A 27994-nucleotide genomic window follows, 5' to 3' on the forward strand; every position below is an offset into this window, starting at 1 on the left:
CACTCTTCTGTCTCAAGACTCAAACATATTTCAAGCCTTTAGTTGTTTGTTGCTTTTATACTGTTAAAGGCACAGCCCACTTCATTGTGTTTCACTCCAGTGTCTGTTATATCACCTTTAAAGACAAGGTTCCTGTCATCAAATCAATATCTGCACCTGATCCGTTCACGCTTTATTATTTTGGATAAGATCATCACCTTGTATTTCATACTTCACGCCAGCCCTTTAATATCTGAAATCGATAATGTGGAATCTTTTCTTTCTATTATGTCTTATCTCGTCATAGCCATTCTCTCCACATTCAGTAGCTTTATTAGATCTTATTGCTTGTTTTATATTTTCTTGTGCCAATTTGATTCTGTTTTGCTCTTGTTGTCGGCGGAACACAAACATCGTTACAGTGTAAATAAATATTGAACATTTCCAAATGTTCCTGGCTCACAGTCAGCTGATGTTGTCTCTGGTGCCAGTCGTAGCATAACATATTCACCCTGTCGGGCCTCCGGTCCACTAGGGGGTAGTGCAGAGAGTCATGATGATTATCACGTTTGGCTCTCTGCTTTTCACACAGTGACTTCTGTCTTACTGTTGGTTACAAAGTAGGGTTGCGTGGGTAGGTAATGATGACTGCGGGCAGTGTGTAGCTCGTGAACCTGCTGTACTGTGCACAGCTTCCTAGTTCCGTAGGTTTTGCGCCTACCCATTGTCTCTGTGGCCTCCCAGTTCCTCAGCATACCGGGGTTGGCAATGGTGTTGGAGCTGTAGGCCATTGCGGGATGGGGCACACTGGGTTTACTGCTTCTGGGCTTCTGTCCGTTTTGTTTCAGGCACGGGACCTCGGTGACGTAAGAGGCTGTGGGCTCAACATGCTCCATTCTCACCGGATGGAGGGGCAGAGTTCCCTTGGACGCCATCTCGACCAGGTGACGGTGTTGCTTGTTGAGAAAGTCTCCATTTGATTTGGCCGCTGACAGCAAGGTAGAAAGGAAGAATGAATTAGATGAAAATGTGGAAAACATATAACACTTTACAAAAAGTGCGCCCCAGCTGCTGGAACAAGATTTTTACACTGTTGCTTATTTGTGGTATCTCATTCGTATGCTTTATTACGTTTTGCTTTTGCACCAGGGATGGTTAAGTTTAAGAATTAGGTTAGGGGTGGGGCTTCAGCATTGCTTTTTCTAACTTCCTACCACTGATCTATATAAATGACTGTATTGCGCATAGAACGCTTAACCAGGTGAAGGAGGTGAAGCCACCGGAAGTGTTCGAGCCGCCATGTTTGTATGCCCAACTGACCGAGAACTCCCTAATTCAATAGACTGTTTGGGCACACCAACATGACAGCGCAGTGGCTTCAGTGTAATGATGTCATGAGAAATCCAGTCATTTATATAGATAAGTGATTAGATTCCTACCCACACTAAAACATGATCATTGGTGCATGATCACCCATCAGGACTTAAAGGATCCTGATGGATGATCATGGTTTATTTCCTAACAAGCAACCAGATCATTTAATGCTGATTTTTCATGACGGCATCACAATAGACGCAAGACTGAAAACCTGACAGCAAACCTGTGTGGGGCTTATGTTAAATGCAGTTTAAGGGGCAGAAGCCAAATTGTTTCAGTTTTTTTAAATATGCTGCGAAGGCTGCGTCCGCGAGAGTTCGCATTTGTCGACCACATACGTCATTGTGGTTGTCTCATTTCAGTTAAGACTTTATAAAATGAACAGTTAATCTTCAGAAGACAGAACCTGAAATAATAAAACTTGATGACGTATGCAGCCAACAAATACGATCTCTAGAAAACGCAGCCTTTGAAATAAAACATATAGATAGCCAGAAATTAAAATCTGAACATCAAAATCTGCAATTCTTAAATTTTGTCTCTCTGTCACCATATTTGTTTGAAACACAATTTTTTAAATGATATTTCCCATGAAATGTGACCCCAAATTATGAATCATTATTAAAAGCATATAGTTGTGAATTGTGGTACGGTACGGTATGAAATAATGAATAGTTTTGGTCATAACCTTAATAAATGAGCTAACAAAGTCTATGACATTGCTACAAAGTGCAATAGTAATAATCAGAATCTGTGGGCAGTGAAAGCCTGGCCTATTGTGTTCCACCGGGACTGAAAGACTGTCCTTTTACCAGGTGATTCATGGTTACAGGATGAATCATTACTCTTAGAGTATTGGGCATCCTAGTGTGACTTCCTCAGTCTGCTTTTGATGGTCGGGTGCTTTGACGACCTTGGAGATAAACTTTTCACACTTAAAACGAGTTTGGTCTGTGGCGTGATGATAAATCTTATTTATCGCTTGTCTGCCCCCCATGGGAGGGGAGTGAGACGTTGAGTGTGCAGACATTTTTGCTCTGGTGCACAGTCCTCCGAATCAGATACACTGATCATCACAACAGACGGGTAAATCAATTACAGTGCTCAAGAGTGCATATCCTCAGGAGCCATAATCAAGATGAATCTGAGGTTTTGTATCTGCTGCCCCATGACGTTGTTCAAATATATATCAGCCTGTGCCTCAACACATGGAGTCAGTGTCATCTCAAAGGGATGGGTGACGTGGGTTTAGTTGGCGGACAGATTGGTAAAAGCCTTCATTAGTTAGTGCAACTTCTCTGTGTTGGCTGGAAATCCAATTCTGTGACCTTAAAGATGTATTTAGGAACTGAGAGACGTATCGATTGGCAGAATTAGGACTTATCAGCTGTAAGGATAAGAACTCAGGGAGGCAATTAAAGAGGAAAAAATTATAACCAGGCTGCCAGAGAGTCATTTAATTCTCTGCTCGATTATCTTATCGTATGTCATCACTGATCCGAAGGTTAGGACATTTAGCTGTCTTTGTAAGGGCAGGGATGTACCGTAAACTTAACAGTATTAAATTACAGTATGTGTGCCTGCGATAATCTTGCTCGATTTTAGGAGTCATGTCATGGTGATTGAGAATATTTGAGGTGAGCATTTGGAGAAACATTATCTATACAGACACTAAAATTGTGAAATAGCAATGCCACAATTGAATGGCTTGAAATACAAATGGTTGATATAGTCCTTGTCTGTAAATCGTGTTGAAATGAATTTAAATGAACTGAAACTGCCAACCTGGTCTCATAGCAAAGACTGTACCTGCCTCTGTACACTTTTTGCAGTGCCACACAATATGTACCATCAGGTGCATTTTGCAACCCGGCAAAACGAGTTCCAACAAGAGTACATTAACAACATATATATTATATTGGAGTCTAATGATTTTGAATTTAATCAGAGGTCATGTTTTTATATATATTTTGTGCACACTATTTAGACATATTTATTTGAGCATGTAACCCGCCCCTAAATAAAACAGGTTGTACATTATACAATATGATACACAGAATACGTAACAGGGCTACATATGCTGTTTGTTGAAAAAGTGCCATTATTCCAAGCGTAAATGCGATCCCAAAAGCGATCCCCTTCTCCGTCCGCCATAAAACTGTGACCGGCTGCACGCAGTGACACATTTTTTTAATTGCCGCCACGGTGTGAAGAATTACGTCAATGGTGAAATGGCATAGGGTCAGGTGTGTCGTGTGACTCGTTGCGTCATTATGCTAGCTACGTTATGAAACGGCATTGGCTGTCTTGCTCCGATTGCGTCACCTGCAAGCACGACTCCATGCATTCCTGGAGCGCAATCATCCACAAAAGATTTTGATTAAAAAATATTTTTTTCTTACACAATGATATCTTTATGGCTTTAGAAGACATATAAAGGCAAAGTGAACTGTTTGTAATGCCAGAACGCCCACCACACACGATCTAATTGGTGGAAAGGAGACAGAGTTACGAAGCCAATTGGTACATATAATATCAGAAAGATGTGTGTCCTGCTGGACGATGAGTACTACATCCTGGATTTGTTCATGGGTGCTAACCTCAAAGGGGTCGCCTGGGCCTGAGGAACCGAGAGGAACGATGTTCTCAGCCTTCTCAATGTTCAAGACTGCCAACTTTCTGATGAATATCGACAATCTAAACATTAAAATGTCGAAGATGAGTTGCAATTCATTTGTCGTGAAATAGATCAGTTTTCTGTTCGTAACCCAAACTTTGTATTCACCCAGCAAGCAAGTTGATTACTACTTGCAACCTACACAGCTCAAAGCACAGCTGGTCTATCCTGCAAGCAGGCCCAACGTTACGTGGAGATCATGTCTGATCTTAGCAGGAAGAGCTGCTGTCGTTGTGATGCCAGGATAGAATGTGTCTTTGTCTTTAAAGGTGAATTCCCAACTGTCATCGTGTCCAGCCAGTTCTACAATCAGAACGGTTCCCAATGTCTGTTCAGATCCGTGAAAGGAAGGACAGTTTTGGCTTACACAACATTGTACATTCAGTGTCAAGTTACCTCTGTGAAACTCACATCGAGTTTCATTAGTTGGAAAGCGTTGCCGTATGAGTTTGCCCTGGAGGAGATGTTTTTTGGCTGCGTGGTGTTTCACTCCTCGAGACCCTATGCCATCAGCCTGGGAGTCAATTCCACCCACCTTAGCCACCTCCATTGATCACTTGGATTAGGGACAAGAGTAAGCAGGTCAGAGTGTTGAAAGTGTTACCAGTCACCAAATGTGTGCAATCGAGTCCTCTGGTCATAGGCAAAGCTGTGATGCTGGTGTTGTTGGGCCATTTATGCAAACGAAACGAAAGGTGGCCGGTGCAGATGCTCAAAGGGACTGACATGCCCATTGGAATGCTTATGGATTTCAGATCCATTACAGAGTTTGCAAGAGAGCTGGTTGATAGTAAGGGATTCGGTTATCTCAATTCTACAGAAGGACCATTGAGATTGTCTCTGCTGCTGGTTTTGACGTCTACCATTGTGTCCAGCTGGGTTTGTCTTCGTTTAAGTACTTCTCACGTATGAAGTACTGGAACGTGAACCATAACCAGAAGGCGAAGTGGAATTGGCAGGATTACGTTGAGCTCACAATGCCAACAGAGACTCCCTCAATTCAAGCCTGTGTAGCTTTCTTCAGAGGGGACATCTTGGCATACATGGAGAAGAGTGGGCTGTGCTGCACTATATAGCAGTGGTTATCAAACTTTTTTGGTCATTCCCCACTTTAGACAAGGGGAATTTTCAAGCCTGCCCCCATCGCCCCAACACAATGCTAATGAAATGCGCAACAAGCTTAACATGTTCCAATTTATTGAACTAAAAAGTAGTATCAGAGTAACAAGTTGTATCTAAAATAAAAACTATATGCATCAAATAACAGAAAGTTCTAAAATAAAGAAAATAAAAGTGAAGCTGTGTCATAATAACTTTCATGAAATAAAAAAAATAGAGAAAATAAAAGTGCAGCTGTGCACTACTAATTTCAAAAATAGAAAAGATATAAAAGTGCCATTTTGAAATCTGTAAAAAAAACTATTAAATATGGCCGCGAAAGTTTGTTTAATTAATATGCCGATGTCATGTTATTTTGGCACTTCGGTTCCAGGTTATATTTTTCTCGGGGTCTCATATCTAATGTTCTTTTAATATAGACTCCATGTAGACTAGTAATGATTACCCCTTAATGTTTCCATGGCGACGCGTCATATTTTTCACGTGACACACCGCAGCCACGCCTTATGACAGATCGCCTTAATTTCATTTTTTATTTCAAAATATTCACAAACTTGCTTACCACGTCATCAACTATCTGATATTCCGATTCTCAAAAATGTGTAAGTGAGTGTGTTTGGTCATTTATAAATAATCTTGATCTATACGTGAGACGGGTGCCACCATGTTTCTTTGCGACGCAGTTCAGACAGTTTTGTCTGTCATCAGTTTCTCCCGAAATACATGCAAGAAAGTGGCCGGTGAACTTTAACTCTTGTAAACTTTATAGTGACTTCCACTATGTTTGTCTGATGTGAATAACACACGTCGTCAAATTACATTTGAATAGATTATTATTGCTGCTTCCACAGACATGAGTGTGTATCTTACAAACTCCAAATGTATTGTGCTACTAGTGCATATGTGTATTTAAATGGCTGAAACCTAAAATAAACATTATTAGGTTGAAAACACTGCATAGTTGTGATATATGACAGCGTCGTTATCATTCACGCACCGTCCTCGAATCCCGGCTCTCGCCCCGCCTACCTCACTACAATTTCATTTGTAACCATGAATACAAAATTCCGGAAGATTTGATCTCATGTTTCCATATAAGGCATAAAAAGGAACATTTCCTCCCGTTTGGCGCGCCCCACCTGTCACGTCTCTATTCCCCACCAGTGGGGCGTGCCCCACAGTTTGAGAAACGCTGCTATATATAGGTTAGGCTTAGTTAGGGTTAGGAATAAACCTGGTATATATACTAATTGTCGGACGGCCGATAGTATGGCCAAGGTGAGTGTTTTGAGGCAGGTTTGGTGACATATTTGGGGGGCGCACTTAATTATTTGGACATATGGATGCAAAAGACATGTTTTATACTAATTAGAGGCCGCTGAACGTGGTGGTGTTTTTAAGTCGACCGGACCTAAAAAGAATTTTGAATGCACCCCTGTTTTGTTCATTGTATTCTACACCTTTCAGGCTGTGTAGAGTCACCTGATTTGGAATTGGACTGTGATTTTGGTCATATGTTTGGAAATTACTTTATTGTTTTATTACTTTATGAATTATTGCTGATGACAATAAATGTAAAGTAATGTAAACTTCTCAAGGCATGCCATTTGTTAATCTTATTAACATTAGAATAAGATATTTGCACAAAGTATCAACATGTTTGATTAAACAATGTTTAGGTGACTTTTAAATTACTAAACATTTTAACTGATAATACCAAAATTGCCAGAATTGGATAATTAAGTTTCTTTTTGTGTTAATGTTTTTGAATGAAGTAACATTTGTGTCCCTGGACCGCAAAACCAGTCTTAAGTAGTACAGGAAAATGTGTGGCAAAAGCCAAGAAAACATTGTATGGGTCAAAATTATCGATTTTTCTTTTATGCCAAAAGTCCTTAGGATATTTAGTAAAGATCATGTTCTATGAAGATATTTTTTTAATTTCCTACCATAAATATATCAAAACTTTATTTTTGTGAGTAGATGAAGCAAATTTGGCCAGAAACATGCCTACAAACATCGCTCGCTGCTGCCTGCTCTTTGGAAAATACCCACTAGAGTTCTGTCTTTTTAAATCTTAGAATTTCAGCTTTCGGTTTCATATGCTCTCCACAACGTCTATCAACGGTAAGCCCACAGAGAGCGTTAAAACAAACCTGTTTCTTCTTAGCAACGGCCTGCTACAGCACCTTTGATTAACAACTTCAAAGGCGATTTTCTCAATATTTAAACATTTTCTTCACTCTCAGATTCAAGAGTTTCAAATAGTTGTATCTTGGCCAAATTCGTCCTTTTCTAACAAACCATACATCAATGGAAAGCTAATTTATTCAGCTTTCAGATTTTGCACTTTCGAAAAATTGACCCATAAGTTTTGTTGTCCAGGGTGACCGTTAATTATTAACATTAACATTAATTTTTGTGTATTTTTTGGAGGGGGGTTGGATGAGGGTGCGTGCAGTCTTCCTTCTTTTTTGTCCTTGGCTGATCACATGCCTGTATAGTACAATGCTTTACATTTGAGCTACAGTACATAAAAGTTAGATTGTATGCTACATTAAAAATTGTAGTTGTTATGATTTCAGCAGGTCATTGGAAAACTTAAAATAAAACAAAAAAGAAGAAATTGCTCAAGACACATTTGAAACTGCTGTAACCACTCATTTAAAACATAAAACTTTCTGTTTCAGATGTTCTGTAATCATCCTGAATATGTTTGGAACGTTCTCTCGGGCATAACTCCCACAGACGGTCCTCTTTACTGCTGGGCTAAAAAGCTAATGAGATATTTCTGAAAACTCCCAAGTGACTTTATGTCAACTGTAATGCAGTACAGTGGCTCCTTCAATACCGAGCAAGCGATAATAATACAGTTTTTCCTCTCAAGACCTCTTCTTCTGAGACATATTAATCATCTGGAATACATTCTGCAGTAAATGCTACGTTCAATAAGCGGAATAATTTATGAGTTTTGCACAGGAAAGATCCACATGAGAGTATAACGCTGAGGTGCTAAAAATTATCATTCAAACTATATTCTTACCCACAGCCTTCAGCGACGCATATTTGTTGAACTCTTTTCCTGGTTGCTGTTGTTCATAGACATGGGACAGCTGGCTGAGAGCTGGATACGGGTGGGTTTGCATCATGTTGTTTATTTGGCCGCCTTCTGCAAACAAAACAAAATATTGTTAAAGAGTGGTGAATTAATTTCACATAATCTACAGCATTTTCTTAGTCATCCATAATTCGTCTTGCATATCTGCATATTTCGCAATAATGGCAAACAAAGATATCAGTACTAACATTATTTACACAATTGCCAGACACATTTATCCAAAGAGACCCACAGAGCATTCAATGTATACATTCTTATCAATTTGTGTATTTCCTGGGACTCGAACCGCAGTTCATAAAGAAGACACAAGGAGGACAAATACAACTGAAAGGTTTTTTATAATAAACCTTTTTGATGCGTGTACGCCACAAATGTCACAACCGGGCTCAATCTCTCTCTTACGAAGTGAGCACACACAGAATAAGTAATGATATGTATATACAAGCGGCCCCATTGATTTTCTTCTTTGAATCCCTCTTGTTCATAAAGATGAATTGTCAGCAGTGAAAGAGGTGTAACCTGCGTATAGCGGAGCTGTCATCGTCGAGCTCCTGTTGTGACTAATTAATCACTTAGCCCTGCGGCGGGGTTGCTGACACAAGTCTGTACTGAAAGCCATGCAATGAGTCACAGCACATCAGACAGAACACAGATTAGTGCTCAACGGCGCTTCTGAAAAACACTACACATTACTGGATGCACATAAGTAAGTAAGGGTTTTTATGTTTCGGCAAGATTTTTTCAAATATGATCAATCGTTTTGCTTTGATTTGCCAAAGTGACTTTATTTACATCAAATACAGTATGTGCATGTTGGTCAAAATTCAGTGCATGGATAAGAAAATGAAAGAGTATTGTGGGACGGTCAAAATGCATCTTGTTGCAAATCTTATTGGGACCAGAATCGGCAAGATTTCTTTTACCCAGTAATACTGACACTTTCACACTCTTCAGAAAGAAAGAAAGAAAGAAAGAAAGAAAGAAAGAAAGAAAGAAAGAAAGAAAGAAAGAAAGAAAGAAAGAAAGAAAGAAAGAAAGAAAGAAAGAAAGAAAGAACTCGAAATGTTTTGTTTTCTGTACAGAGGTTTTAGCGAACTTTTATTTTTTTCAAACATTTTCATTTTAAAGACAATTAAAAACAGCATTATTTGTGGCATTAAGTGTTAGTGTTATTTTGCATCAATTTCTCATTTTGTAATTTCAGAATTCAGTGCATGTCCCCCCATTAGACAAACTTTAAACAATGTACCAAATTCTAGCATTTATGGTCAAAGGTCAAAATATGGGAAAAAATTACTTTTAACAGCAACACAAAGTTGTTACAGTTTTGTTTTATTAATATTTTAAATAAGCTTTTACTTTTACATTTTTATGTAAATTTTAGGTAAAGTTTTAGCTATTTTGGGATATGCTTTTGTCATTATATTTTAGTGCTTTAAACTTACTTCAGTGGTCAATATTTGATTTGATTTCAATAAACAGAAACGTTTTCAAAGTTTTAATTTTAGTAAAATGAAATCTGATTTTACATAAATGATTGGCGTTACTTAAGTTAGTTAAGTTACTCATGTTTGTGAATTCAAAACACTTATGGAAGTTGAGAGTTGAATTAACCATTTCACAATAACAACAACAAAAATACATAAGCACCTCTTTTTTCATGAACATTTGTTACATTTTTGGGGGTGCCATAACGTTCCTGTTAACCATACATGCTGTTCAATTTGTACACCACAGATTTTGCGTCCTACTCTCTTGAATATTTGACAGAAGTAGCAGATAGGTGGGAGTGATCCCATGCTCGGCTCTATTCAATTTCCTGGGTATCTCAGTGTTTGTTTTGTTTTGTGTAAGAAGCTGACTCATCTCCACCGGGAGAACTTCCTCCCAAGTGTTTGGTTGCAAATTGTCTTTACACCATCTTCTTCTCGTGCTATCTCTCTCGTCATGGCAACGCAGCCATTTGTGCTCTGTTTGCAGTGAATGCAGCCAGTCTCTTGTATGGTTTCTACCACCCACATGCTAAAGTGAGCTCAGTGTTTGCAATCGATGGAAGTTCAGTGTTTGTATTGTGTTGTTAAATACAAGTCTCCGGTAGACAGCTAAACAAGAAACATACAAACGCATTTATGAGTGTTATCTACAGTACCGCTAAGAAGAAGGTTGGTTTTACAGGGATAACATCTAGATTTGTAATGGACAGTGGTATGTTTGGCTGTGACGGACTGGGTTGTTTATGGATTTTAGTAACATGACAGCCACCCCCATGTTTGGTTTGTGAGGAGGCTTGATTGTATGCACAGAAGTGGAACAGGACCATTGGAATAATGGAGCTGCTGGAAAAAAAGTTACTTCTAATGTCACAAATTGATTTTAAAGGAGAGGAGTGACTGAAAACTGCTGCAGACAAGTGATAGACGTTCACAAGTTCAAAAGTTTAGAGGCATTTACATTTTGCAAAGTGGTGTAGAGACTCTACATTAGTTATATGATGAGTATAACGCAGTGTAAAAAATCTGTAAATATGACGGAAATTTTCTGTCAGCTGGAGCGACAGAAATATGCCGTAAAATATCAGTTTCTTCCCTGTAAAATAACAGGATTTAAGGATTAATTGATAATTAATAGTTTCCCCCCTTTATCTCGCAAATCTGAGGTCTTTTTCTGTAACTTTGTCATGATCACGGGGCTGAGACACCCATAGAAACAGGGTGTAACCATAGCATAGAAACAGGAACAAGGATTACTAACTAAACTAGACAAGACTAAGACAACACTTGAATTAAATACAAATAACTGGACTAGACGAGACGAGACAAGACAAGACGAGACGAGACGAGACGAGACGAGACGAGACTAAACTAAGACAGGAACTCACCACACAATCACAATGAACCATCACAAGACAGAAGACACAAGGGCATTAAATGAGGGACCAAATCAAGAGGGGAACAGGTGTAGGGAATGAATCAATAACAAGGAAACGAGAGGATGGGAACAGAGACAAGACATGACAAGAGAGAGCCTATGGCAAGCCAAATAAACAATAGTCGCCTCTCTCCACATTAAACATGAGGTTCTGTCATGATCCTGCCACTAAACCAAGAGAAACATGACATGATGTGGCAGAATCGTGACAAACGTAAAGTTTTTTTACGTATTTCCCCCCCCCAAAAAATTTAAGCAGTAATTTCTTTTTTTACATTTTGGAAAATCTGAATAACAGAAAGTAACAGAACAGTTCTGTTAAATCTTTTTTTTAAAGATATTTCATGTTACAGGCGAACAAGCATGAATGTTGCGCATGAGAGATGTTAGGATTGATAAGGTTTTTCCATTTTAAATCACAGGTCATGTTGTGACTGGATGATAAAGATTTTGTGTTAAGTGTTGGGCGAGTGCACAGTAAGACCTCTTGCTTCCTGCTTACATCTATTTCTCTCTACATGCCAAGAGGAAGGAAATAATGAGCACTTTCTGCCCCGACGCTGAACGAAGATGTGGAGAAGAACTTTCATGAGCAACATAGAAAATGAAATCAATAGGGTTCACAATATTACACAAACAACACAATATACAGTGCAATTCATATTAAACATACGAATACTGGCAACTGTAAGAAAGTGTGAGATTGGACTACTTGGTGTTATAAACACTGATGTCCTCATTATCCACTCCATATGCTTATTTGTTCACCAGTGCTCATTAGACATGCAGGATGCTGCCTCTCATGAGAGAGCGCCACAGAAATCAACACAGAGTCATTACCAACACCCCACAAATGTCAGCATATTATTGCATTTCCAAAAGACACTGTATATTTCAGATCATGTTGTGATGAGTTTGAATTACAATAATGCCAGCCGCGCATTCAAAGTGCGAAGAACTTACAAGCGCTTTTCTGCTGATGCAATGTCATTAAACAGCAAAGAGGTACACTTTGACATTAGTGGAAAGAATACAAAAAGTAAATCAGTCTTGTTATTCTGTAAAATGAAAATGATTCCGATTAAATAAATAACAAAACAACTTTGGTTTTTTGTAAGTAACTAGTTTGGAGAACGATAGATACAGTTTCTTTTCTTGCAGAGCACCTGACTCTTGCACGACAAGATAATGCTTCAAGAAGACGAATGTATATGTGCCTGCATAAACATCTGATTAAAAGTTTAGCATTTTGATACGCACTGTAAAAAGAAACAACACTGCTTGTCTATGAATAAGTAAATATATTTTTTAACAAATAGATGGATTCTAAGCTATTACAGGTTTAAAAAATGTGTCTGTTTTTATTATGCACTGTAATTACAGTTCTAGAAAGCACCTGAATATCACAGATAGTCTATAAGTGCTACATTAAGACGGATAAAACACCATACATTCAAACATAATTCATTCAACGAAATCCTCTTGAAAAGCAGCCTTCTTTTTCGAAAGAATGCAAGGGTTTGCAGAACGCAGCTTGCCTCTGTCATTTCACCCTGTCTCCGTTCCAGCACCCTTTTTAATACTTTATTGGCCCAAAAAAGAGGCTTTTATTAGAGGTAGCACAGGTAAGTTATGCATGGGTATTTTCCACTGTGTATCTGGGTCAGCAGCCTTCACGGTGTCTAAAACAGCAGATAAACACTGGCAGACGCGGCATTCCTGGAAACCTCTCCTGGACTGTGCGCTGGGATATTATAATAATTGCGTATTAAGGAAAATGATTACACATGCTTTTAAAAGCTTCTGTTACACCATTTCTGTAAGGAAAAGTATCACAGTTACCCTGTGCTGCAAGAAAACACTTCATTCAAGTAGATCAACTGAATGGGACAGCAGAAGTGTAGTACGAGTGCTGAGTTGCAAAATGTCACCATTGTGTTTGGACACGGTCCTTGTTAGACGAATGATGGATGTGATAGAAGATGTAACTCTATAGTCTTTCATTTGAAGGTCTGTGTGCAGTGCGGCTAAGGAAGACAATAAATGAAACGTTTAGGGTTTGGGGTAACTCCAAGTTAACTGCTTCACTTAATGGTGAACGGTTTCCACAAAGAACCATTCAGTCAAATGCCCTTCAAAGAACTATCTCTGTCTTACCTTTTTATAATCTGAAGAACCTTTTTCGCCACAAAGAACCCTTAGTGAAACATAAATGTTAAAGGGTGTTTTATGAAACCATTTAGACAATAAAGTTTCTTCTAGGGCATCATGAAGCACCTTTATTTATAAGAGTGTAGTTACTTCAACATTGTTCTTTCCACTAAAAAGCTTTAGAAAATGCTCAAAGGGTGCATGTCTAGATATGTCCTGCAATAATTACTACTCCATCATTTGGTCATCAACTCAAACCATTAAAATGCTATTTGTTTAGCCACCTACTTTCCAATAGCAGTAAATGGACGTTTCAAGCATCTTCATTAAACAATAAAAATAATCCAGTAAACAAAATCAATAAATAAATGGTTGTATAACTAAATCTTTGTTTAGATTAAAATAAAATGAAAGTGATTAAATGAAGTTCATTTAATTGAAGATTAAATTAAGATTTTGATATTTGCCCATTTCTTAAAATGTTTTATTTATTGGTTTAGATTTTTCCTACCCGCTCTAAACGATCTACATATAAAAAACAGGCCGATAATACGTACGCCAAAGTTCAAGTGCACCCCGGTGGACAGCAGCCATTTGGAAAGGTACACGAAGAGGAAACATTGACATAATTAAAGTAATACCGTTAGTTTTAGGGTACATGTTAATATGACAAATTGTTGTTTAAAGGGGTCATATGACACGGCTCAAATGAATATTGTCATTTGTTTTAGATGTAATGCAATGTGTATACACGATTTATGGTTCAAAAACACTATATTTTCCACATACCATGCATGTTTGTATCTCCTCTTTGCCCCGCCTCTCTGAAGCGTGCAGATTTTTTACAGAGCTCATCGCTCTAAAAGGTGAGGTGTGCGTGATTGGCCAGTTAACCAGTGAGTAGTGATTGGTGGAATACTGTAAGAATGTGGCGGAAATGTAACGCCTTCAAAACAATTGTTCTTACAGGTGGCCATCTTAGTCAAATCATACCACAAACTGACGTAGATTTGTGGGGGTGTGGTTACACAAGGTGTTTTGGGCAGGTCTGGGCGAGCATTCGCTTTAAGATACAATGCAGATTTTGTTCTGACACTTTAATTTTTGCAATTTTATGTGTCTAATACATGCATGAACAACTAATAACACACCAAAGACAGAAAAACACGTATTTGCACCCTATGACCCCTTTAATATGTACGCACATACACGCAAAAATAGCCGTATTGTATGCACGCATAATTGAACTTTGGCAAACGCATTACATGATATTTCAACAGTCCGTGTTATTTACATGCAATTGATGAGAATGGGTTCATTTTTCTTGGATATCCAGGTTTAATTTTCATTCTTATTCGTTTATGTTGATTTGGAGATTTTATATTTAGTTTTATGTGGTTAATTTTTTTCTTGATATTCCTTTATTAATAAATGCTTTGGATCATTTTTGGATAAGAATTTACAAATTTGTTTATAAAACTTGTCTTAGTGTGTTATGTCATGTGATGTTTATATCTTATGTGATCATGTTTTTCACATGTCACAACATACTAAGTGCACATACTGTATGGTCCCACTGGTTTTAACATGTGGTCCCATGGGTTTCACATTAACATTTAAATTTGATTCACACAAAAATGATCCAAAACCACATGTTTCACATGTGATTTTGTACATGTTAAACATGTTACAACATGTGATTACATGTGAAATGTCTTTTCTGTATTGGTAATGACCTGGTGGTATAAAAGGTGGCTAAAAATCTAAGTTAAATCAAAATAAAGAACCTGCATGTTTGAGTCACATTTGTATGAAACTATTATTAAACTTATTGGAGCTATTATTGTGCAGACGTCATATATATTTATCTCATAATACCAAAGTACTCATTGTGGAAAGCAAAAATCGTTAATCCACCTACCTGACATAGAAATGAATGTTAGTGCTAAAAAGAGTCAGAATTATTAGTGCTTTGTTTTTTCAGTGCCTCAATTACATTCATTTAGCAATTCATTTTGAGCCTGCAAAGTAGTTTGCAGGTGGTAAGTAAAAAGAAACGCTGTACGCAAATCTGCCACAACTGTTTACAGAATTCACCCCAGGGTCTAGTCACGTCGGTAGAGCAAAACTGCAACAAATAAACCATTTGCATCTGCGCCTGCCTGTCAATCAACCCTCACACCTGTCTGATGCAAACACATTCATTTACTATTATACCTTTACCACGATTCAGCTCTCTGTCATCTGCCTTTAACCAGCTGCCAAGTGTCTAAAAGTCCCCACACTATTTGTCTTGAGGTTAAAAATGTCAAGGTTATCACAAAGCACATGGAGTTCAATTCAACAGTGTCACTATAAGATACCTTTCCAGTTTCTCATTAAAGATGCAGGAGAGTATTTCAGGAGATGCACATCCCTTTGGGATGGAAGCGGTAAGGGCAGAACCAGCTCACCAACGATATCTGCTGCAGATCAGAGAGCACGATTCTCTGTTTGTCTGCCACTTACTCTTGACATTAGCAAAATGCAGCCATGGCAGGAAGAGTGGAGCACAGTTATTGCCAGATGTCAAGTATCATTGCCTACGTGTCACTCATTGTATTCAGGCTTGTGTCACATCATCTTTACCACTTAGGCTGTGGACAATGGGGTCATATTAGGTTTTTGGTAATTCATTGGTAATTCATTTCCAGGATGGAAACTAGAAAGGTGGCATTTTAATTGTGTGATTTTTTTGGAGATACTTGTTTGATTTAGGATGTCTAAAATGAATTTATAGCTGATGTAAATATAAATATTGACTGACCGTTCTAAAATCATTCTCTCATTCATAACTATCTGTAATTTATAACATTTTCTACACTTTTCAAACTATTGCATGTCAAATCATCAAAGGAACAGGAAATCAAAACCAGAAGCGTTTTTTCTTTTACTCATTGCCTGCACTGATTTTGGGACAGAATGGGCAATTTTGTGGAACAGACATTAACATGGTTTACCAATTTTATTGGTCGCTGGAATTATTATGGCATTATCCTTATTCTTTTTATAAATGAACATGCAAGTGTAGAATCCGTGCAAAACTTTGTGATCCACAGATGTTTAAATTCCACAGGAAATCTGTGTAAAACTCTGTAACGCACAGACTACATGTGCCTGCTCATTACACCTTGTGTCTGAAACCTATCTGACATCAGTCATTATGGTATGTCATGCAGTCCAAAAAGGCATTGGGTTAGGGCGGATATTACCTTCACAGTGCAGAGCTACTTTGTGGATTTTCAGTTGTCACTGAACTTATCACATCAATAAACTGTTAAGATCATATACGCAAAGTCCACAACAATGTTCATACACACATGTGACTCCATGCAGCCTCTTGCAGACATTCTCTCTTACTCTCTTTTTATTTGGCTTGATTTTCTAATAAAAAAATCATTGGTGGAAATGAGAGTACAAATGGTGCTGCGGAGCAATAGATCTCCTTCAGTTTGATAAAAACTGATGCCAAGGCACACTGTTCTTCCACTGGTGAAACATCCTTGTAAAGGGTAATCCCATATGCAACCTGAGTTTTCCATTGAGCAAAGTTTCAAGCTCTTTTGCAGAAGGAGAGCATGAGAAACAGAGAGGTTTAGAGATTTGGAGCTTATGAATATCAGACATCAAAGCAGGATTAATGGGAAATGCACTTTGATACATATGACAGTATGTCTGGGACAGCTTACAAAAAAAACATCTAGTAATAATTTTGGAGAACAGAATGTAACGTATTCCTTATTAAATAACTTAACATGTGTTTATACTGTCCCAGCGTTTAGAATTAGTTTCACTTGATAGTTTCAACATGACATTACTTACATCAGTCTTTACATTAATAAAAAAAGTACTTTTACGAAACGTACCTGTTTTATTAACGGAATTTTAAAGTACTTTTTAATTAAATATTAGAAAAATGTTTTTTTACGTGATAACCTTGTTTTTTATCATAGGTTTTTTTAGGTGTCTTGTCTCCTCTGTTTCACACTCTACTCTAGAAGGCATATTTACATTTTGTCACATTGTTAGCTTGAACTGAGCTAGAAACAACAAGGTCATGGGTTTGATTCTAGACATTATGAACGGCCATACTGTATACTGTATACTATTCCTGTTACTGAATCCAAAATTTAACAAACCAGAAGTAATCTTGTCATGTTCAATGGTGCATTTTGCCTTTTCAACATGCTTCAACATGAATTCCAATGAATACAGAAACCACATATTAACTATAATCCTTGACCAAGTCACAATGATATGTCAATGGAATAGCTAAATGATCAATTAAATGTGTTGTTACTCCTAGAATGTTATTTTCTGTTGAATTTTTGTCCTCTTGGAAAGCACATAATTCATTAGGGTGTTTGCGCTGTGTATTCATTGTGATAAAGACTGCCCACTTAAAACCAGAATTGAACAGACAGAGAACAGAAAGGATTGCTGTTTCTGTCATTTTATATGATAAACCGTCTTGAGGTGCTAAGTGTTGTGCAGCAAATACATTAATCTGTAATTTCCCCTCACTGCTGAGTGTTACATGAAATGAATTATGCATAATATTTGGACGACGGTTTGTTGATCTAAGGACTGGAGACGATGTGTCTGTGATTATGTGTTTGTGCTATGAACGTATCCTACGTGCCAATAGACACAATCAGTCATGTTGAGGGAAGGAAAAAACGCACGGACCGACGAAATCAATGCATACAGTACGTGAATGTCATCAATATGTGACAACAGTCTGGGTTGAATGCAATTCAGTAGGAGCCTCATAACAGAAAAGCCTCTGCCATAGATTTATGTCTTGTTGCACGGTAAAAAAAGTATTTTACAACTTAATCAAGAATTTATGTGAAAATCAAAACTGTATATGTTATTTTTATTGTGAACAAATGGATTCATATGGATTCATCGTCGTTCGTGTCATTTCTACAAACTATGTGCGTTATGTGCACTTGGAAAGAAGAATTTTTTTATCAAGCAGATCCCAACAGAACTTGAACATGTGCAATGAAACAAAAATTTTATCAATAACATTTGGACAGTTCCTGTACATATTTGCTTTTTTTTTTTTAATCTATTGTATTCAGGATCAACGTATCAGGAATTTCTCTAAGCTAACCAATGTGTTTCTGAAATATAGCATTTTAATCTTGATCCTGCCTCTTCTGGTCATGATTTTCTAGTCTTGTGAAGGGTCAAGACAGTCCCACATGTTTAATGTGGAGAGAGACATTGCATTGTTTAGCTTCCCGCCTGTGTCTCATTACCCACACCTGCCCATTCTTAAGTTCCCTTGTTAGTTCCCTTATATAATGCCCTCGTGTTTGCTGTCCTGAGCTGTTTCGTTGTGCTGTGTGTGCATACCATGATTGTATCCAGCTTTGGTGCCTTTTGCCTTTTGCCTTTTGCCTTTTGCCTTTTGCATTGCCTTGCAAGGGACTTGGGAAGTCTTTTGTATCTGTTTAGGATGCGTGAAGATCTTGTTTTACTCCCCATTGTGGGCTTTTTTTTGTAGTTAATAAATTGTAAGTTGTTCACGTACCCTGCCTTCCACGATCCTGACACACATGTATGAAGCATTAGTGCTGCAAGACAGAGTCTTCTCTGATTAAATAATCACATTAAAGTCTGTTAGACTCTTTTGTGACCCATAATGCTTGTAGATTCAGACATCTATCAGATGTATTGCCATGCTGAAATGGTACATTTGCATATATGTAGGCAATGACATAAAAAGCAGAGTAAAGGGCAAGGAAGCAACCTACAATTAACATTTACGATCTTCCAAAATTTTGTACTGTGCTGCCATTTAGATCATCTTTATTTGAATGCAATTTGCGAGTCTGGCAGTTTACAGTTTACTTTTACAAAAAGCAACTCAAGGCCTTCATCAGACATCAAGAACAGCAAGGGACGAATACACTTTATACACACTCAAACACAGCAACAGGTGTCTGCTACTAATTGTGCTGATTGTAGGAGTGGCTTCCTCATAAAATTAAGAAAAAAAGGCAAAGCTTGAGTAAAGGCACACCGGGATGATAATTGTGCCGGTTTTTCGTTGGCATTTCATGTCCACGTGAAACGGAAGTTGCAATCGTTTTTACTTCCGTGTTTTGATGCATTTCTAAGTGAAATTGAATTTTTAATGAGAAAAATAGTGGGCATGACTTTTGTCTTTCTCTGCGATTTGATTGGATGTATAAATACAGCCATTGCATTTTGAAATAGATCTGGCAGCAGACCGATAGTTGAAGGGGAGGAGTAAACGGATGCTCCACTGAAGCCGTCTAACATACATCATCTAAGATGAATTGTCATTACAGGACGGAAGTGCATTTTCAGATTTTAACTGAAGTTTATAAGGAGAAAATATTTTCCCTTTATAAACTCTTAAGAAGAGAGTTATTTACAATAAAAGCTGCAATGTTTCATAACAAAATAGGCATTTTTCATTTTTAATTCCACTGGGACTTTAACGCCTTGTGACTAAACAAAGGGCCACCAAAGTGAGTGTGCAAACTGTCTCACAAAACACCCAGGCATAAAAGCATTTTAAACGCCTCTGGCTCGTTTTTTTTTGTTCACGTGCCTGGAGCTGCTGCAGGTACAGTAAAACACGACTTGGTGGTCAAGCACAAAAAACGTATTACCAAGCACACATTGACGAAGAAGAAGCAAGATTCATTATTCTTTGGTGTGACAAGAGAGCGCAACCTTGTGTACGCATTTCTGTTTTACCAAGTGCCATCTATGTCAGGGAGTGAATTTGCACGTTCACACGGCTCATCGCCAGTGAAAATCGTTTGGCGATGAACGCCAAAAAACGTATCAAAAAACATTGACGATAAGTGCGTGCGATTATCGTTCCGGTGTGCACAAGTCTTAAAGCAACTTCTTAATTCACCCCTTTGGGGAACAATGTATCTAGAGTGAAAACCCAATATTTTTCTCTGGACTTTAATACATCAAAGAAATAATTCTGATCCAGGCTAATCTTACATTTTTCAAAATCCTCCAAAATTCGTAGAGCAAAACATTTAAATAATTCACTAGTTAGGGCCAATGTTTATAAAAGTCATCCTAGACCTTTATCATCTGTGTTACTACCTTGTACAGTAACTTAAAGTGTGGAAATTGCCCCCAATGCCAATATACTAGGAGGTTGAAAGGAATTGCGCCTTAACATATTTTTTGGTTGGGGAGGGGACATTTCCCAGGTTTCCATTGCAGATTTACACAATATTTCTAAATGTCGATTAAAAAAAGATTGAGCGTATTCAATCAAGTAGATTGAGTAATTACAGCGTTTCCATTAAACTATGTTATGCGTTTAAATTGTATTTTGTTTCTTTTCGCGATAAGTCCTTCTCTCCATACTTCTTCTTTGTACGTTTTGTGGCATGTTGCAAACCAACTTTAGTGCAAAGTGCCACCTACTGTGATGAAAGAGTGAAGAGAAATGTCGATATTACTTTATATATTTTCATATTACGTCACTGTTCCTAATAAATCTCCATACTGCATTTGGGCCATCATATAAAATATTACTTAATATGAATTTCCAAATGTTCCAAAACATATCACGAATGGTCATGTGTATGTAAGTGACCGTTTATACTGCAAAAAGTGTTTCCATTGCAGTTTTGAGAAATATGCCTTTATCATAATGCCTGAAAAACATTTCATGCGAGCTTGAGAACTTTTTTGCGATACGTGGTAGTTTTTGATTTTTTTTAAGTGTTTCCCATTCCATTGGGCTATTTCAATTTGCGCATTTTGAATGGTAATGGAAATGCAGCTATTGATGCTTTGCTTGTTTTCTTAATTCTAATTGGAAGCCCTCCTACAATAAGCACAATTAGTAGCAAACACCTTTGTTTAAGTGTGTATAAAGTGTGTTTGTCCCTTACTGTTCTAGATGTCTGATGAAGGCCTTGATAGTGGCCGAAACGTAATTGATTTTAACTAATAAAATGTGACGTGAGTGTTGCATCATTTTGTCATTCAGAAGGAATTTAAGGGAAAGTCAATTTATGAAGTAAATTTAGCATTGGCATCAAGTAGCAGACCTGTATGAGCGGTGTTTCAGTGACGCACATTAGATAGCCACATGTCCCTGTTTACCCAGTGTGTCGACTGCCATAGAGGAAACAGAATGCCAGTCTGTCCTCTGGGTGTGAAATCAGAGCCAGTTCTCCTAGGTGGAGTTCTCTGAGCGTGGGGAGACCATGCTGACCTGAATGTGCTTGGGGGGGTTATTTGTCATTGCGTTTCAGCCAAGAGAAATATGCTGCCCAGCATAAAGGAATACTTTACTATCTAATCAAAATGTACCCATGTTTTACTCACCCTCAAGGCATCCCAATTGAATATGTTTTTCTTTTTGAAGAATAATGCAGTCGGAGTTATAATACCACGTATCATTTGACTTCCAAGCGGTAGAATGGGAGTGAATGGGTGTTGACTTTTTGAAGCTCCAAAAAACACAGCAGAGGACACTTCACAATTTCTCCTGAAATGTTAGAGATCTTAACATAAATATTTATCTCTGTTTGTGATTTTGTCTCTATTGTTTATACTTATGATAAAGCAAGTATGGATAACAGTTAATCTATCATCTGACTTTTTTCTTATCTTTGCATAAATTAAACATTATGTTGACACATCTTTCATTTTAAATACAATAAGACAGCTGTTAGAAGCTGTGATTTGTTTGTTACATAATTTCAACATGAAGAAAATACAAGAATTTATTTTAGCCATAAAGTAAGAAAGCCAATGCGTTAAATCAAATTAATTGCAACCCAACAGATTCAACAAAATGAATTATCTTTATTCATTAAGCATAGTTCTTCTGCTGCAAGATATACTGTAGTCCCTAAAATGTACAGTAAACTGTACCAGAATGGTGCTATGCAACACAAAAATAATGGTTGTCTATGGGTACTCTGCAGTAATCCACATACTGTAGATGCTAGATAAAGAAGTGCTGTCGCACATGCACATATTTTTGGCCAACTAGCACCAAGAATTGAAACTAAAAGTGGTTTTAAATGAAAATACTACATATACCAGTTTTGAATTATCATGAAGGGGTTGTTAGCATATTTGCTTGTGGAAAACATAGCTGATGTAAAAAATTGATTAACTTGTCAAATGGAAGCTTTGTCCTTTTTAAAAACATATGGGTGTCAACATTTTATAAAGTCACAATATCATGAAACAATATTTTAATATTACCATTTCAAAGTCCACTCCTATCATTTGATCAAGAATAATTTTAACTGCGTCATTATGGAGATATTGAATATTAAAAAAAAAACAGTTTGTACTCAGCTGAAGAAAGGGAAGTCGTATACATAAGGGCAAGTCAGAGGATTTTCTACTAGTCCTTTAAAGTTATCTTGCTGATCGGTATCAAATCGGTAGAATATGTTCAACAAAAAACCTAGTACAATACAAGCTTGAATCAAGAGTGAACAATTTGCTGAAAATTGACTCTTTGCAAACAGCGTCAATAGAAAGACGAATGACAAAGTTATTAATGTAATAGGCTTTAAAACATAAGCGGAATAACACGTTATTTTAAAATAATCTCCACTTGGGTACATTAATTGAATTTGAGTTGGAACATTTTTCTTTGACTGTTTCTGAAACACTGTTCCCTGTACAGTCACAAATAGCTGTGTTTGATTTCAGATGTTTGTGCTGGCATGTAACTAAAATTAATACAGGTTAATGGAGTTATGCTGTTTCTATTGGGAGATCCTGTTACAGTAATTAGTTTGAGCTGTTTCGCTGTTTAAAGCCCCAGTTGATCTGGCGTCATATGCAAATGTTCCTCATGAATTGCTATACAATTCAGGTCACTGATATTCAGAATTTAACTATAAAAAAAGAAAAACACTTGGCTTCTCTCTTGAGTATTTCAATTCCTCTTTCTTTCTCGCCAAGCCATGGGTACTCTTGTAATGCCAAGCTGTGATGGTAATAGAGCACAGTATTGTATCCTCCAGAATTGTGGCTCATATAGCGAATAAACCTCTAGTAATTGTGCACCTTCGCTTAGGTAACAAGACCTTTTTGATGGGATCATTCAGCACACTGGGTAAGCTAGGTTTTTTGTCAGCTTGTCAATGGAGGAAAATGCGCGGAGGAAGAAGCAAGGTAGGATTTCAATATTTCCATCCATGGAAGTGTCTCATGACCACTAAAAGTTCTCATGACCAATCCGACAAAAAATAAATGTAACCTTGCTCAATATGTAAAAAAAATAATCCTAGTGTTGTCCGGTCAATTGATTCACTTTAATTCAATCTGTTAACTGACCAGCTTTACATTAAAATATTAATGGCAGTTAACATTCAGAACACTAAAGTCTGATGTGTCTTTTCTTTTGCCATGTTTGAAAGTAATAATCTCACATCTATCCTTTGAAATTCAGACTGTATTAACTTCTAATGTGACAGGATTTAATCATCTTCTCTGTGACAGGTCGTTTCACATTCCGCTCTGTAAAACAGGAACAAAATGTCAGGTTTCTCTTACCCCTTCATCTCTCTGATGCCTTATTCGAAAACAACCAGAAGTTTGAAGTATCTTTAAGCTTTAAAACACATCTTTAAGATTTAATTGCAAGGCCTCAGTATTCGCCACTGACTGGTCGACCTTAGAGTTAAAAAAACTCTAATGCAAATTTAAATTCAAGTAATCCACTCCATAATCTCTGGAATGACTTGCTCTTCATTATTTCCAGTCAAATCATTATCTCATATGTGTAGCCCAGAGGATGGTATTAGATCCTGGAGGTCAGAGGTTAATAACATTCCACATAATTACAGTCAGGGCTATGAATTAGGAGCTGGTACCGTGTGACTAATGATCATGATTGTCGAATAAGAGGTTGGCGGTCATTACTCTAATAGAAAAATAGCAGTATTAGAGGACAGACCTGACCTCATAGCGAACGGTAAAGGGTAAAATCTGTATCAAGCTTGTTACGTGAGATTCCATGTAATGGTTGTCTGAGTTTATCATTATTGACATACTAAGAAGAATGTAAATAATTTTCCAGTTGCTTATTTTATGGTGCTTCTATTTTTATGAGTTACCAGAACAATAGAACATATAAAAATACCATTAACATCCGTAGATGTAACAATCCCGCTCGTCAGCCGACCACACGCCTGCAACAGAGCCGCCTCACCGTTATACTCGTTCACAGTCACTGGACTTTTAACCCTGATTTTCCATCAGTCACTGCACCCCACTGGCCGGCCTGAGACGTGTATGTCCAGGTGCGTGAGGCGGCAACATCTTCCGCCACCGTGAGAGTTCTGGTGAACTGAGGGACTTGAGGGATGCCCCGCCCATACTTCTGCCGTTGAGGGTGGGCTGCAAATGGCATCTGATCTTCTGGAATGGACTAATGACTTTGACTTTTGGCTGCTCCCTTCACCGCTGGTCCAGCACAGCCTTTCAATTGCCCCCGATGTTTTTTTATTCTACAGTGGCACATTACTGCAGAGCAATCAGGGGTAAGGTGCCTTGCTCAAGGGCACTTCAGTCATGACCTGCTGGCACTGAGATTTGAACCGGCAACCTTCTGATCACAAGCCCAACGCTCTGACCACCAGGCACAGCTGACCTTTGTTGCTCTGGCTCTGCCGCGGTCTTTTGTGTACATGCCTTCGCCTGGGTCGCCTGAGCCATCAGCTTTGCCTCAGACCTTGGGTGTAGCCCGGGCCTCCTCCCTTGTCGTCTCCAGCTCTCATCCCCAGGGTGTCATCTGTCTGCTCTCCACCATGGCTCCTCTCTCCCTCGACTCTGCCCTGGGACCTCCTCCTGGCTGGTCTCTGGGTCATCTTTCTGCTCACCCTGCTGAGGACTCCTCCCTGCCTTCTCCCTCCATCTACACCTCCACATCCCAAAGGACTATACCCTGCCACTTTCCCTCTACCTATCCCCCGTCCACCTCCTGAGCCCCCCCTCCCCTTTTGGTTCATTAAGGCGCGAAGACTCGCCGGGGGAGGGAGGAGCACTGTAACAATCTCACTAGTCAGCCGGCCAGGCCCCCGCACCAGAATCACAATGGCATTGTTCCCTGACCGGTCTAGTTATTATCTACCTGTTGTTGTTACCCTAGCTCAGACCTTTTTTTCCTTGGAATTTACCTGTTTTGCCTCATCACATGGCTGTTATCAGTGTTTTTGCTGTTTTTGTGGATATTATCCTGTTTTTGCACCAACCCGTGGAACCAATCATTATTAAAACCAATTCAACTCAACCTGTGTGCCATCGTTCGTCTTCTGTGTTACAGTAGAACTTCTCTGATTCAGATTATGAGTAGTTGAAAAGGTCTCTTTAGTGACGAAAATGTAAAGAAATGGTTCCTTTAAGAGCTTTTGGTTATTTAGGGAAAAAAATTATATCTCCATCATGGAGTGTTGGATAAAAGTTTCTGCTAAATGCATAAATGGACATTTCCATCAATCGCCAAATGGGTCGTTAATGTTACAAAGAAAAAAGAAAAACAAATAAAAAAGTAAAATAAATAGAGTCTAGAACCATATTTGGGCCATTTAGTCTTTACAGGTGCATGGCTTGAGAAGGTGTATAAAAGTGATCTGAGCTTTCAACAACTTCAGATCTGAGCATAGCAGCGAGGAAACTGTGACATTATCTTTGTAATCAGATAAAAGGGAAACATTTTCCAGCTACTGACTCACATCTTCAGTGGCAAGCAAAATGGATGCCTCTGAGGGGGGCTTTGATAGTCTGTTTTGTGTTATTTCAACACAGATGCATTTAGGGAGTTGATAACCACAAAGGTGGTGATGCAATCACTCTAGAATCATAACAAACGAGAGTTTGAACGTGTGAAAAAGGCATTCATTTTGAACTTTTTGATCCCAGTATTAAGCATGATAATACACACAACAGCAGTGCCAGCCCACCAGCGCACAGCCCTGCTCATAAAAATGGGTTTCAAACCGCTTTGTGCTCATCTTATATTAGTTAATCTTAAAATACAAAATCTAACCATTTGTACAACCAGCAAATGCCTCCTTTTGCAACACAAGCAAAACTAAATTTTAATACTGGATTTTTCATGTGTATAATTTAAAACTACTAAAAGTGCATTATACTGGAAAATATGGAGAAAGGAGAAACTATTTTCGAACCGTCTTAGTCCGTTTTCAGACCAATTTAAATGTAGTCCATATGGTTACGCTTAGCTCATGGGAAAAGAAGACAAAGTAGGCAACAAGCAACTTACGCATGTTGGTTGCTCTCGCCTGCACGGTGTCATAATGCTGTGTGTGCATTCCGATGGCCTCCTCGTGTTGAGCCTGACGGGCACCTTGCATCACACTTGCCACCGCTCTGTTAAATAACAAGCAATTTGCCACATTTAGTATTGTAATGAATTGTCTTGTTTTGATTTAGAGAGCGAGCGCACAGGAACACAATGATATAAAGTAAACAAGTATTCATTCAGTCACATTGTAATCGCTGTCTATGGTGCTGATTTACGCAGAACATTATTGCCTTCAAAATGAATGAGCACTCTTTCAGCAACCTGCCCACTGTGGGGTGCGAAGTTCTCATCGGAGGCTCTGACCCACTGTATCAGTGGCAACGAGAGATTCCCACCTCCACTAAACGAGCTGAGTAGCTAAAGGGTAAAAACTAACAACTGGACGTTATGCAACATGCTGTAATCTAAAACGTGTGTGTTCATTGCCTTTGTTTTTTCAAAATTATTTCCGTTTTAACCCTCACAAATATCAAAGTGATTGTTTATTTGTAATACAGAATGCAGATTTATAAACAAAGACAAAGATCAAATGTAAAGGCACATGGAAAAGGCTCAAAATAAACACGAAGATTGGACCTTAATGAAAGGCAAGTATTTCCTTAATGCCTAGATAACTTCTGCAACCTCAAATGGATGAAGCAAACAAATTAACAACAAAAAAACGCAAAGTGAATCAGACTACTTTTATTCATAATCACAAACAGATTGTAATAGATTTTGGTATTCAAAGAAACACCCCAAAACTGTGCTTAACTTACCGAGACATACTTTCTCTGTGAGGTCTGTGCGCCTTTTCTAGTCCAAGTTTCGTAAATATCCCGACTAGTGCCATGATCGCAACTACTCCACATATTACATAAACAATCATGTTTGTTTTATCCTTGGTTGGATCATGTCTTGGGTCATTTTTCTTATATGGTGTCTGTCCCGTTAACCATACTGGCGTATCGTAATTTTTACAAGTGCTCTGATCCAAACGAGAGTTTTTATACGCGCAGCAAAATCGGAAGCCACAAGTGCCGCAACAAAACAAATAATTGCCAGTTTGACAAACGAACGGCGGGTCCCACTGTCCCATGACATCATAGTAACCCCGACATTTGTCCTCTGTGTGTGGAGGTTCGGAAACGCCGCTCTCCTCATCCCGGGACCCATTCGATCCTGAGAGCATTATAAAGCCCTCGAGTTGCTGCTGCGCTTCCCCGTCCGCGCAGCACAGCAGCACCAGAACTTTCACCAAGAAGTATTTTAAGAGCAAGACTGTCCGTTTCATCCTGAA

The 27994-nt window shown here is 38.3% G+C and overlaps 1 protein-coding gene across 1 annotated transcript; it reads right to left on the minus strand.

Moving 5' to 3' along the window:
* Positions 1–563: 563 nt before the first annotated feature.
* On the minus strand, positions 564–27988 carry shisa9a (shisa family member 9a; the record flags this gene model as incomplete). The annotated part of the gene is made up of 4 exons (XM_079477106.1): positions 564–967; positions 8196–8321; positions 26674–26780; positions 27474–27988. 4 exons carry the CDS (start codon positions 27986–27988, stop codon positions 564–566), a joined length of 1152 nt encoding a protein of 383 aa, XP_079333232.1.
* Between the last annotated feature and the right edge of the window lie 6 nt (positions 27989–27994).

Source organism: Barbatula barbatula (genome assembly GCF_947034865.1).
Source record: "Barbatula barbatula genome assembly, chromosome: 16".
Taxonomy (NCBI): Eukaryota; Metazoa; Chordata; class Actinopteri; order Cypriniformes; family Nemacheilidae; genus Barbatula; species Barbatula barbatula.